Raw genomic sequence first — 12,498 nt, forward strand, 5'->3', positions numbered from 1 at the left:
CGTAAAACCACAAATTTCTTCTGCCCGCCACCACGCACAGTGCTGAATTTGCTTAGTGCAAGAAATTAAGAGGGAATTGAATGCAAGAAACCACGTCACTTTTGACTTATGACTTAATTCTAGTACAAACACGGCAGAGCAACTTGAAGAGAAGCACCGGCCGTACCAATAAGCAAAGATGTTTCATTTTACACCTTCGCCAGGTTCTATTCTTACGCATAACACGTCCAGGTTAAATGATTCACTAAGGTTCTACTGGTATCACAACAACAGAGACTCATTCCACGACTTCCAATTACATAAGCGATACAATATGCAAAGTGTGTTGTAAAAAAGCAAGGAATTTCAATAAATTTTGCTGGGGAGAGTTTGCAATTTAATGTCTCAGTCAACAAGATGTTCCAAGAAGGTTGCAAAACAAGCATTGCCTGGCACCTGCTAAATGGCACATGTCCAATGCCATGCCGTGCTGCCACTTTGCTTGTGCAACATCAAGCCCCGCTATGCTCTGCCGTTTTTACTAGCGCAAGTCACTGTTTGGAAAACATGCTATAGCTTCACGTATCACGTCTACGTTTTAGTATTCTGTTTCTAAAACCCCATCAATTAGACCAAACTCCATAGCCTGCAATTAAGATAGCCATGAAGAAATGCTACTTTTGCTAACAAATGTGGCAGCTACAGTAAAAAAAGCCGATGTTCTCAAACTAATTCCACTTAATGGACAAAGTCTTTTAATAATTTGTGTAATATAAACTAAAAGGAGAGGACAAAGCTAGCAGCATTACCTCAGAGACAGATAAGAAACGATCCCTTTCAGTGTACTGTTGCACTTTCTCAAGAGGTTGGCCAGTAAAACTAGCGTACATTCTGTCAATATTCTGCATTACATAACAATTTAAGGAGTGAAGAACTATAAGTTGACAGGTAGTAGAAGTACTAAAAGAAATTATAACAAGTCTGGGATCACAGATAAATATCATACTAACAGAAACCCAGCCTAAGCAATCAAAGTTTCATTGACATCAGAGGAGAGATGTTCTATACAAAGAAACAACAAATTGGTTGTTGGTTTCTGTTTTAACAACATGTTGGTATACCAAATTCCAGCAAAGAAGCCGGAAGAGCCAATCATAAACTGAAATAATTAGTGGAGAACATCAAAGTAAAGAAGCTGATTAGGAAAGAAAACTGACATGACGAGATTGAACTGCTTCATTCACTTGGCGCCTTACATCCTCCACATGTCCCTGCAAGAAGAAATAAAACCATTTGTGACGGACAGTTAATCAATCTTGCCAAGCATAAAAAATGGTTTCTTTATGTCAAAAGAAGCTAGCAAAACGGTGGTTTCTTTGTGTCGAAATAAAGATCTGCCAAAGATAAAATAACCTATTTATCATCATTCTGTACCATCCTGTCCTTTCCTTCTAGGAAATGAAGTTGAATAAGGGAAACCCAAGAGTAACAGAAAGTTGGTGCACACACCATTGCACTTTATAAGCTATTATTAAATTTGTTCCTCATTCTCTCTCTTTTTTAAGGTCCATCAATGATGACATTTACTCCAAAAGCAGAAAAAATTGAAATAAAGAATGGCATTGTACCCCGCATCCACTTTGCGGTTGATGTATCATAATACGTGCATTTGGCATCGCATACCGCATGCCCTTTTCTCCACCAGCAAGCAGCAGCGCACCTTGGCTTGCAGCAACTCCAAAACATACTGTACCGACCTTAGGCTTTATCAGAGACAAAACAATTGCCAAAAGAGAAGCTACGCTTGTAAAAGCAATGAGTGAAGACATTAAACCAACTGCAAATCTTCTAATTACAAACTCTTAAAAAAACATCGAAAATTCAAGCATAATATGAGCTTTACAGAGGAGAAAAGGCATGCAATATCAATCCAAGTATAAAATCACTGACAGAACTTTGAAAGAGTAGTTATGCCTACCCAGGACATGCAATCGTAGATTGCCAAGACAGAGTAGGTGCTCCCTCCTGGGCAGTTCAGATACATCTGACATGCAGAAAATGCAATACTGGTTATCAATTATTCATGTCACTCTACTAAAATTTTAACTTTATGGTTGATAGGTAATATAACATCACCAAAATATCAGTATCTTCATCAATAGTGGCCAGAGTCACGAGCTGTGATATAACTTGTTGAGCCACCTGAGAAGTAACTGGCTGACCAATAAAGATAATGCGATTCCTAAATAGGACAGTACAGAGATCCAGCGTCCCCCTGGTGTCATTACAGCCGGCATAATGGGAGGGTTCCCTTTTTTGGCTTCTATAGGACCATAACTGTAGGCGATGAAATATCATAAGAACATAGTGTCTCAAAATCAAGGAAACCATTCTCCATGTAAAAGATGAGCATGAAAAATCTAAAAGAAACTTTGGATACTGTCCATGTCAAATCTGCACCACAAACAACCAATCACTCGCTTATTGGAAATTAGTCCTACATTTCTTTTTCCTCTTTTTGTACGTGTGATTGCGGGATGGAGTAAATTTGACATTTTAAGTGGATACCACCTTGTCAGGTTAGGATTGTCATTTTTTACTAAAAGAATGTTTAAGACGCATTAGACAAGTCTTGTGCGACGAACAAATATTCGACAAAAGTTTCTAACCCGAATTGACAGGAACGTATGACATTAGCTCTACTATCTCGACCGAGTCAACGGACATCATCAGGGCACTCTTCGGTAACTATTGATCAGCAGTAGAAAACTAAACTGAGGATTTGAACAAGAGATCTTCACTTTATTCCTTGTCCCCCTTGGCCGACAATTGAGGTTCATCCATCCATTTGAACTCTAACGGGCACCTCTCGTTGTGTCTGTGTATTCCATTTCCCCTGTTCTCCCATTGTCACGCCAACAAACTAATGTACTTCGGTAAAGGTCAGGAACCACGCTAACCAATCTCAACTGGGCATCGATCCTAGGTCTATTTTCTGCTATAGAGGCTGCAGATTTTCCTCCTACACACTTCGTAGTAACAAATTTTTGTTGCATTTTTGCAGGGGGCAAAAGGGCCAAAAAAAAAAAAGGATCTTGAACCAACTTCACATAAAATCACAACGACAGATTGATCAGTGATTACTGATGCAAGGATACAAAATGCTCTGCCTGCCAAAGTCACTGGCATACTTTAACGCTCGTTGAAAACGGATCAGTGGTTGTCGATGTTGTGACTTACATTAATTCAGAGTTGAAATCGAAGGCCGCTTTGCAGTTCGCATTAACGCAAAGTCAAAAGCTAGATTTCCAAATGCTGATGCGCAATTCCAATCTTTGAAAAGCACTTTTATCTGTCATCACAAAGTCTTTTAGATAAGCATGGCAAATTGATGGAACATCAAATCAAGTCTTAGATTCAGAAGTTGCAATTTGCATCCCTTTTTCAATTGGCATAATAGTTTTTGGTCGTTAATCTCCAATTGGAAGAAATCCCAATAGGCCGTCTTGCAATAAAATTCCCATCCCCACTCGCTCCTAGACGTTTCTGCACCTCAACTCAACCGGCTTCCAATCTTTTACATTTCTCAAAACCAGGGCAGAGTTGTTTTCGGAAGTGCACGTATTACTACGCAATAAACAACACACAACATTGTTGATTATTATAATTACTAAAACGGAGAATAATGTGATCTCTGGTCTCACTAAAGTCCAGCGTCTGTGACCCGGATCGGATGTACCGACAAGGCTTCTCTTGACCTTAAGTTATTCTCCCCTTCCAAGTCAACTCGAGCCTACTGATCCATGCCTCGTCTGGCTATGCATTAAGTACAACGGACAAATGAGAATTCATCATCTGTTTTGGTGCAATCAAGTGCTGCTAAAATTCTTGGCCCCCCAAATATTTTGTAGATTTAAACACTAGTACTGTCGATCTAGATAAATAGGAAGATGACAATGGACTAAAGCTCAGCTGCAGTCCCGGATAATTTGTAGGTTGACTAAACGACATACGCTATGGGTCCCCAACGCGTTGACTCTTAATTTGTCATTGATAATTCAAATAAAAAAAAAAGTATAAGTTATCCAAAAAGAAGGAAAAAAAAATGCACTACTTAAATAGTTTGCATTGTATGACATACTAGTGACAGAAAATGATGTATGAGTCCATATATTTCTCTCAAAACTTGCACCGTTAGCTAGCTGTTAAGACTGACAGAAGCTAATTAATAACGTTGAATCGATTGGATAATATATACATTTTCTTACCAGTGTCAAAGATCGATCAGCATCATATGCTTCCATTCCCCAGCTGTAGCCCAGGGATTTGCGTTGACTCTCTGTAAATCCCAAAAAAAAATAAAAATAAATCTGTGATTAATTACGGCCGGAAGCGGAAAGGCTAACTAACTTGGGATTTAGGAGGGCATGCATCATTTGCGTTCGAGGTTTTGTGCTGTGAACAAGAAGATGCCTGCCATTGGCTAGTTAAGGCTACATTCCCCAGTCGAAAGACAGCCTGATTTCAATTTTCAAAGAGAATATGCTGCTGCCAAAGCCTGGTAACTGGTAATGAACGGTTATGTTAATCTGGGCGATGCACAGAAATCAACCAACAAATGTACGCAGGAAACAAGATACTATATTATTGTTACCTTCCTGAGGTCGAAAGAAGACTCTAGTTTACCTCACAGGCAAAAACACACAACTTTAAATCCTGTTAATGTGTCTTTCATGTATAGCCTTAACTGCTAGTATTTAATTCAAAGCAACTGTCGAGAAAAAAGAGGAGGATAAGAAGAAACTAATTACTAGAAAAGATCCTTCTCCATTGCAGCTGATTACCAGGAATTTCAAAGGAAGGGGGAAAAGAAAAGATCAGGGGATTAACCTTGGCAATTGACTGTAAGTATATTTTATTGAATCTGTACCAGTTAACATCCACGTCCTAAGGACAAGTGGCTAAGCAATTATTAAGGAGGTACGTGGTTTTGTTCTGCTTTTGATGATCTATTCAAATCGTTTAGTTTAAGAAGGGTCCAGACTCGAAGAAGCTGCCGATTTGGCGTTGACCCTGTGCAACCACGATCCTGTATTATATGTTAGAGTATATCTTTTTCCCCTTCTGGGGCGTGAAACAAGTCTATACTACTTCTTGGTATAGCAACTACTGTGCATGCATTCTCTTCTGCCAATATTACGTAATGATCATGCTACATGTGGTCATGTGTTAATTAACCTGGACCACGAAGCACCCAATCGCCCCCGCCCAACCCATTTTGCTAAAGAAAAATAGTGGTGGTATTGAACTCAAATCTTGTGGTGAAGTACTACATATACAAAAGTCAGAGGATCACAGTTTCCTTCCCCCAGATAAGTTGCAAAACAAGACTAGAAATTCAACTAGTACATTTCCTAACTAATTTGAAGACGGAAAATATGAGATCTTGCTTAGTGATCCTCCTCTTCTTCTCAGTTGTTTCGGTAAGTGATTTGCTCTCCCTTTGACCATATATGCTTCCGTACTTTCTCTTTAACAGAAAAACATTCATCTACTCAATAGTACTTCTTCCTCGATTCTGTAAGTGTGATCAGGTTTCTTGTGATTTGTTACCCTCAAGAATCTACCACTGCACTACTAAGATCTTCTTAATTGTACATGATCATCAGCTTGTGTGTATTAGCGAGGCAGCAAGACACGGACCAGAGAATTATGGAAATGAAACACAGGAGCTTCTTAAATGGGCTTCCCGGGTGAGTGATTGAGGTTCAAGAATTTTACTCTTCCTTGTTTCCCAAATCCCTATTGTTGGTTTTATTTTCAAGTTCTTCTTAGGGGCATTTAGTTGGGTTGAGTTGTAACATGGATAAAAATTTTCTTCTATTGAAAAATTTTCATTCAAATATGTCACCAGATCTTGATTTTTTTTTTTCTGAGCTTATGCCTCTTTGTGTTCATGGTTTAAATGCACAAAGTAAGAACTTGCTAACCATTTGAACCATTGGACGCCACTACCATATTTATAAGAGCTAAACATGGTGGAACACTCGCCTTCACTCGATTAACTTTTTGGAATCACTTTTTCTCCTCAAAATGACTTCTGTGCAAGAGCTTGTTTTACCTATATAATGGACTACGAGATAAGCTCCTGGATCTTCCACTTGTCTCATGTCATTTGTTTGGGCTATTTTCTCTTTATAGGTGTCATCACTGAATCTGTTCTGGGACTATAGCTACTTCTTAATCTGCTTCAATCATTTTACGCAATAGGCCACATTTGTGATGCTGGGTTTGGCTTTCTTTACGTGGTGATGATTGTGACCTTGACCAAGGGATAGCTTTCCTTATAAACAATATTAGATGATTCCCAGTCAGAACATTCTAAAAAGTAGAATTTAAAGTTTATCCAGGAAAAAGGGTAATTTATTTTGCTGTGCTGTTAATCAAATTCAAGCATTTTTCAATCTTAGTCAATCTCAAATTGGAGATTACTTGGCCTTATGATTGGTAAATGCTTGATATTTCCTTACTTCAATAACTAACAATATCGATTCATGTTGTTGTTTGGGCTGATTGGTGTACGATACTTTTTCCGTGTCCTCGGATGATCATTATTCTGTGGATATTCATTTGACTTTACTATTTATGTTTAGAGTGGAAATCTGGGTCTTCGTGCACTTTGGCTCATTCTGCATTTTGCCGTCACCATATGGTATTTCAAAAGTTTTGGAGTTATTGCAGTGGGTTGCAGATATTGGTGTGAAAAGTGTCTGCCTTTATGATCCAGAAGGTAAAAGGGATATCCAGAAAGTGAAAATGCTTTAGAATTTACTCAACATTTCCTTTGGTAAGTTTCACCTGACAGGTGTGATAGCATTTTCCTGTTGCAGGTGTGTTGAAAAAGAACAAGGAACCTATCATGCAAAGATTCAGCAGTGCAAACTTGTCTGAGGTATCATGATCTTCATCCACAATTAGCTAGATCCTTTTCTACAAGTATTCATGACAGTATATGTCATATGTCAACCTTGTCAGTTCAATATTCCGTTGTGATGCATATTTTAATGAAGTAATCAATTTTACATATCTATTTTGTGTAAAAGACATTAGGGGCGGTTTGTATGCATGACTTAATATCTTATGTTTGGAATCTGCTGGTTCAGTGTGTTATTATGGTGAAAATGTAAATGAAGTTTTGATTTGCCGAGTTGTTGAGCCCAAGAGATGTGTCAAAGCCCTTTCTCCTGCTTATTGCCTGAGTGGTAATATTTTTTCAAGATACATGGTCTCTGTAGCCAGTCCAATTATTTGGATTGAAGAGTGAAATATTAACTTTGTAATGGTGGACTGAAGGATAATAAAGGTGTTAGGAAACATGAAAGGAAGCAACAGGATATGATTATTTAAATGGAATAGCTAAGTAACCCCTTTCCAAGTATGGCTTTAGTGGGGGAAAAAGTGTTGATATAGCCAATGTCATAGGTTTGATGCAAAGCTCTAGTTGAATTTTGATAAACTTGAAAGAAAGATGGTGCATAATAGACTTGGATTGTGATTTCTTGCAGGAGGCTGCTGTTAATGGTCGGCTTGTTACCCGCAGAAATCTGACTTTGGAGTTTGTTTCATTTGAGGATGGAAAAGAAGCAGTTGCCAAAGCAGCTAATTATCTCTTTGTAAAGCACTATGCAAATGGTACTAAGGAAAAGTCAGATTTTACAGAGCCTCAAATGGCTGAAGCTTTAGGAGCCATTGGTATCCTGTCTTGCCTCTTTTTGGCTTCCCAGATTTTCCGAACATTTAGCAGATATTTTTCTAGCATTGTCTGTGCAAGTTTATATTATTCTTGTTAGTATTGTCTTAACAGGTTCTGGAGGAGCTGATCCTGATCTGCTACTAATTTATGGACCCACAAGATGCCATCTTGGGTTTCCAGCATGGAGACTTCGGTACACTGAAATAGTGTAAGTAAATTAGTAAAGTGCTACGATGTTATTTTTATAGGAGTAAATTCCTCATTGCTGCTGTTTTTGTCAATTCTTAAGGTGCCAAGAACTTTTCTCGGATATGCTTCAGTGGATTACTTTGTAATAGTCCCACCACAGTTGCATCTGTTTCTGCTTGAAATTGTGTAAATAGACTATTGTGCTATTCTGGCCCGGTCACTGTGGTTTTAGTTCATTGCTTTGCCTGCTTTTTGAAATATCTTAGGCATTGGTATCATTGAAATTCGGATTTCAGGTAGAATCCCTATAATAATTGATCTATCCTGCTTCTTCCCCCTCCCGAGAGAGAGAGAGAGAGAGTGCGCGCTATTTTTTCCTGATACTGGCACAAAACGTTTTAATGCGACTTTTGTAAATCGCGTTTGTTTTGCTATAAATATTGACTATTTGAGTGTGTCAAATGCCAATTTCAGTTCTTGCATCAGAATGGTTCGCTTGAATTATTTCTTGTTTGCTGTATGTTGCAGACATATGGGGCCATTGAAGTCTATGAGTTATGGTTCCCTTGTTAAAGCCATTTTCAAGTACACTATGGTGCATCAAAATTATGGTAAGGTTCTTTCTCTTGATCTCCCAAATGACCTTCCATCATAACGCATGCAAAAAAATAAACAAAAACAAGAGTCCTAAGTAGGATAAAATAGAAGACTTTTAAATACAGAAGGAAGTAATTAATTCCGTTAATCTATTCTCAGAAACAACTGATGCTCTGGTCGCTGTGCCTTCATGTGGTCAAAAGTTTGAAACAAGTTTCCATCCCCCTCCTTTTGGGATCAAGGAAAACTATCATGTTATTCATCTCCATTTCCATCTTTTTACCTTATTTGGCGAGTTTAATCTAATGAAAAATGGTGAGTTGTTGCTCTTCATTGATAGGTGGAGGCTGTGGTTGGTTTTATCATGTCGAGCAATGTGCGGTCTAAGTTAATAATTTCTGTATTCCAATAAACGACTTTGGGATCTGCACTTCTTGGTGTCTTAAACCTCACTTTTTATTAGCTTTCTTTTTTCCTTTTATGTCAAAACTTGAAAGAATGCTTTTTTATTGGTTTGTGGGCATATTTTGAATAATAAACATGGGAAACGCAAGTGAGCCTCGGTATAACCTGAATTTATTGTTTGGTCCGAGTAAGAGGGGAAGAGAGAAAAGGGAGGGTTTGGGAGTAGAATTCGGGATATCTTATGATTAGGTGGCGTCTCGGGAACACGATATAACCTGAATTTCATTGTGCTTGATTTCAATTCTTCCCAGGTTCATAAGCAATTTCATCCGCAGTGACGTCATCTTGTGGGACGAGCAGAGTTCGGAAGATGGACCTGACAGACGCTGCTAGTATGGTTTGCATTTTATTGAGAATGTTCTTCTTTGATTGTAGGATCAAAGTTAAAAGGTATCTATTGGCTTGTATGCCCAATTGATTGACCTTTTCGTAAACTCATCCCGTTGTAAACTCATCACGTGATGGAAAATGTTTGTACTCCATTTGCTCTTTTTTTCCTCTTAGGAGTAGGGGGTTGGGAGATGTCTTCGTCCTATGGGGGTTAGTGGGTTAGTTTGAAAAAATGCCACAGCAAAAGTGGGTTAGTTTGAAAAAATGCCACAGCAAAAGTGGATGAAAGCATCAAAGGACTCATGATTACACAATTCTCAAAGGGAAAAGGATCAAATGATGGTGGCAATTTCTTTGTTCTTTCTCTTTTGCAGGAAAATTTCGTGCATAGATGAAAACAATCACAACTTGCACTGGAGTCGGTATCGGAAAGAGTTCTCTAGTGAACAAAGACGGATCGAAAAAAGTTGCAAGCAAGTTTGATCAAAAGGTGCGACAACCTGGCAATGCAAAATCAACTATTGGCTCAGATGCATAAACTTAACCTCTACTGAGGCAAAATTTTGGGTTATTTTCAGGTAAGTATACTGGAATTTTTCATTTTAATTTCTCGTTCGGGTCAGTCCCATGTTTAAATTCCTGTTCGGGTCAGTCCAATGGTAAATTCTCGTTCGGGTCAGTCCCATGTTTAATTTCCTGCTCGGGTCAGTCCTATGTTTAATTTCTCATTCGGGTCAGTCCCATGTTTAAATTCCTGTTCGGGTCAGTCCCATGTTTAAATTCCTGTTCGGGTCAGTCCCATGTTTAATTTCTCGTTCGGGTCAATCCCATGTTTAAATTCTCGTTCGGGTCAGTCCCATGTTTAAAATTTTCGTTCGGATCAGTCCCATGTTTAATTTCCTGCTCGGGTCAGTCTCATGTTTAAATTCTTGTTCGGGTCAGTCCCATGTTTAATTTCCTGCTCGGGTCAGTTCCATGTTTAATTTCCTGTTCGAGTCAGTCCCATGGTAAATTCTCGTTCGGGTCAGTCCCATGTTTAAATTCCTGTTCGGGTCAGTCCCATGGTAAATTCTCGTTCGGGTCAGTCCCATGTTTAATTTCTCGTTCGGGTCAGTCCCATGTTTAAATTCCTGTTCGGGTCAGTCCATGTTTAATTTCTCGTTCGGGTCAGTCCCAATTTTAATTTCCTACTCGGGTCAGTCCCATGTTTAAATTCTTGTTCGGATCAGTCCCATGTTTAATTCTCGTTCGGGTCAGTCCCGTGTTTAATTTCCTGCTCGGGTCAGTCCCATGTTTAAATTCTCGTTCGGGTCAGTCCCATGTTTAAAATTTTCGTTCGGGTCAGCCCCATGTTTAATTTCTCGTTCGGGTCAGTCCCATGTTTAATTTCATGCTCGGGTCAGTCTCATGTTTAAATTCTTGTTCGGATCAGTCCCGTGTTTAAATTTCTTGTTCGGGTCAGTCCCGTGTTTAAATTCTCTTTCGGGTCAGTCCCATATTTAAAATTTCTCGTTTGGGTTAGTCCCATGTTTAAATTTTTGTTTGGGTCAGTCCCGTTTTAAATTTTTTGTTTGGGTCAGTCCATTTTAAAATTTTGGAGTTAGTCCTCATTTCAAAAGCGTCAGTCGTTCGAATAATTTGCATTTGAACTACGTTTGACCTGATTCCCATGGTGGGATACGTAGGCAACTCTACATGAGTTCGGTCACGTGTTTTGTAATTTCATTGTATCTTGTATTCAATAATCTCAGCAAATTGTTCGCCTGTTATTTTAGCTCAAGTGCCGTTAGAAGAGACAGGTAAGTAATTTGGTGTCTACGTCTTTGTCTAGAATTTTTTTGAAATCCTAGACAAATAGGGGCAAGTTGTAGACACCAAAATTTTGTCAAATTTTAATATTTTCTTGATTATTTTCTATTTGATGAGGTATTTATTTTTTTACATTTTAATGCATAATTTTTCATTTGTTTTGCAGGTTTGTTTTAAGAAAAAACAAAACACAAAAACAACAAAAACTAAAAAAAAGAGGAAAATTAAGAAAATAAAAAGAAAAATCATTCTAATCATTTTTTTCCACCAAAATACATTTAACCCATTTCACACTCAATGGCCAGGGACTGGTCTTTTCATTAGTTGAAAAATCATCATTTTGGAAGATTGAGCACACAAGCTCCATTTTTTTGGCTACAAGTCTCTCTCGGCTCTCTCCCAGGGGACTCAACAGAGAGAAGCAAAAAACAAGACCAACACTCCAATTTTTTTTCCTCTCGGCTCACTTGGGCAGCGGAGAGAAACACAAAAAAAAAAAAAAAAGAAGCAAGGCACTCTTCCTCTTCCCAACTCCCTCTCGGCTTTTTTCTTTGCTCCCAACAGACAAAGTCACAACAAGAAGCACTTTCCTCTCCCCAACATACTCACAGGCATCAGAAAAACTTCAGCCAAGGCAATTCCACTTTCATTGAGGTATTTTCCAGTTTTTTTAAAAGCATATTAGATACATTTTGATTTTAATTTATCTTGCTTTTGCTGGTTTTTATTGTTGTTGTTGTATTGCTGAAATTTGGGAAATGGCATGAACTAGATTGAGGAAAAGGAAATGGGTTTTGTATATGCATGTTAATTGTTTGAAAAAATGCCAAAAATGGGAAAAACGATTTTTAGGGACTGTTTTGCTTTATTTTAGCCCTTCTATGTTGTTTTCTTGTCCAACTAAGATTATGGTTGTAATGTAGAAGTCATAAGGAGGGTTTTGGCATAATTTTTATGATTTTTGGTGAAGGTTTAAGGGTTTTAAAGGAATAAAAACTGGACTGATTTCTTGACAATTTGGCCACTTTGGGTCATTTTCTGTAAAAACTAAGTCCAAAAATGGAACCTACGCGAAAAATCGAGTCGGGTGTTTATTTTGATAATTTTTTTGTGATCGAAAAAAATTCGCCGGCGACCGGTGGTGGTGGCGCCGGCAGCCGCCATGTCAGCCATGGTTGGCTGTGGCGAGGAGCTTCAGCCGGCCAGGCAAGAAAAAGAAGAACCGGAAGGGTAGAAGAAGAAGAAAAAAAAAGAAGAAAAAGAAAAGAAAGAAGAAAAAGAAAGGAAAGAAACGAAAGAAAATGATTTGGGCTTATGTTTTATCTTCGGTTGGGCCAAGAGTTAGTTTTTGTTGGGTTTTGGAAATGGGTTTCGGT

The 12,498-nt window shown here is 38.4% G+C and overlaps 2 protein-coding genes across 4 annotated transcripts; one reads left to right on the forward strand and one right to left on the reverse strand.

Moving 5' to 3' along the window:
* Positions 1–81: 81 nt before the first annotated feature.
* LOC140004268 (ATP-dependent Clp protease proteolytic subunit 6, chloroplastic-like) lies at positions 82–2,437 on the reverse strand. 2 transcript variants are annotated; one of them, XM_072079165.1, is made up of 6 exons: positions 2,116–2,437; positions 1,958–2,023; positions 1,608–1,742; positions 1,197–1,250; positions 789–881; positions 82–508 (listed from the first exon to the last, which is right to left on the reverse strand). In XM_072079165.1, exons 1-6 carry the CDS (start codon positions 2,368–2,370, stop codon positions 389–391), a joined length of 723 nt encoding a protein of 240 aa, XP_071935266.1. In that variant the 5' UTR covers positions 2,371–2,437; the 3' UTR covers positions 82–388. The 2 variants fall into 2 exon arrangements, with proteins under 2 accessions (XP_071935266.1, XP_071935267.1); XM_072079166.1 differs by having other exon boundaries at positions 82–625; positions 2,116–2,427.
* A 2,887-nt stretch (positions 2,438–5,324) lies between these two features.
* Positions 5,325–9,465, forward strand: LOC113731655 (uncharacterized). 2 transcript variants are annotated; one of them, XM_027257034.2, is made up of 9 exons: positions 5,325–5,462; positions 5,649–5,732; positions 6,633–6,769; positions 6,870–6,931; positions 7,545–7,731; positions 7,844–7,940; positions 8,450–8,532; positions 8,678–8,833; positions 9,235–9,465. In XM_027257034.2, the coding sequence occupies exons 2-9, from the start codon at positions 5,692–5,694 to the stop codon at positions 9,240–9,242; spliced, it is 771 nt and encodes a 256-aa protein (XP_027112835.2). In that variant the 5' UTR covers positions 5,325–5,462; positions 5,649–5,691; the 3' UTR covers positions 9,243–9,465. The 2 variants fall into 2 exon arrangements, with proteins under 2 accessions (XP_027112835.2, XP_071935260.1); XM_072079159.1 differs by lacking the exon at positions 8,678–8,833 and having other exon boundaries at positions 5,326–5,462.
* Positions 9,466–12,498: the final 3,033 nt, after the last annotated feature.

This window comes from Coffea arabica, chromosome 2e (assembly GCF_036785885.1).
Source record: "Coffea arabica cultivar ET-39 chromosome 2e, Coffea Arabica ET-39 HiFi, whole genome shotgun sequence".
Classification (NCBI taxonomy): domain Eukaryota; kingdom Viridiplantae; phylum Streptophyta; class Magnoliopsida; order Gentianales; family Rubiaceae; genus Coffea; species Coffea arabica.

What these genes read in the sequence shown, in the direction of transcription:
- LOC140004268 (XM_072079165.1), bottom strand. Translation starts at nt 2,370, where the DNA reads ATGGTTTCCTTGATTTTGAGACACTATGTTCTTATGATATTTCATCGC. An exon ending in ATGAAGATACTGATATTTTG is followed by an intron (nt 2,024 to 2,115) that starts GTGATGTTATAT and finishes TCTGCATGTCAG; the next exon opens with ATGTATCTGAACTGCCCAGG. An exon ending in TCTACGATTGCATGTCCTGG is followed by an intron (nt 1,743 to 1,957) that starts GTAGGCATAACT and finishes TCTCTGATAAAG; the next exon opens with CCTAAGGTCGGTACAGTATG.
- LOC113731655 (XM_027257034.2), top strand. Translation starts at nt 5,692, where the DNA reads ATGGAAATGAAACACAGGAGCTTCTTAAATGGGCTTCCCGG. An exon ending in TTCTTAAATGGGCTTCCCGG is followed by an intron (nt 5,733 to 6,632) that starts GTGAGTGATTGA and finishes ATTTATGTTTAG; the next exon opens with AGTGGAAATCTGGGTCTTCG. An exon ending in CTTCGGTACACTGAAATAGT is followed by an intron (nt 7,941 to 8,449) that starts GTAAGTAAATTA and finishes TGTATGTTGCAG; the next exon opens with ACATATGGGGCCATTGAAGT.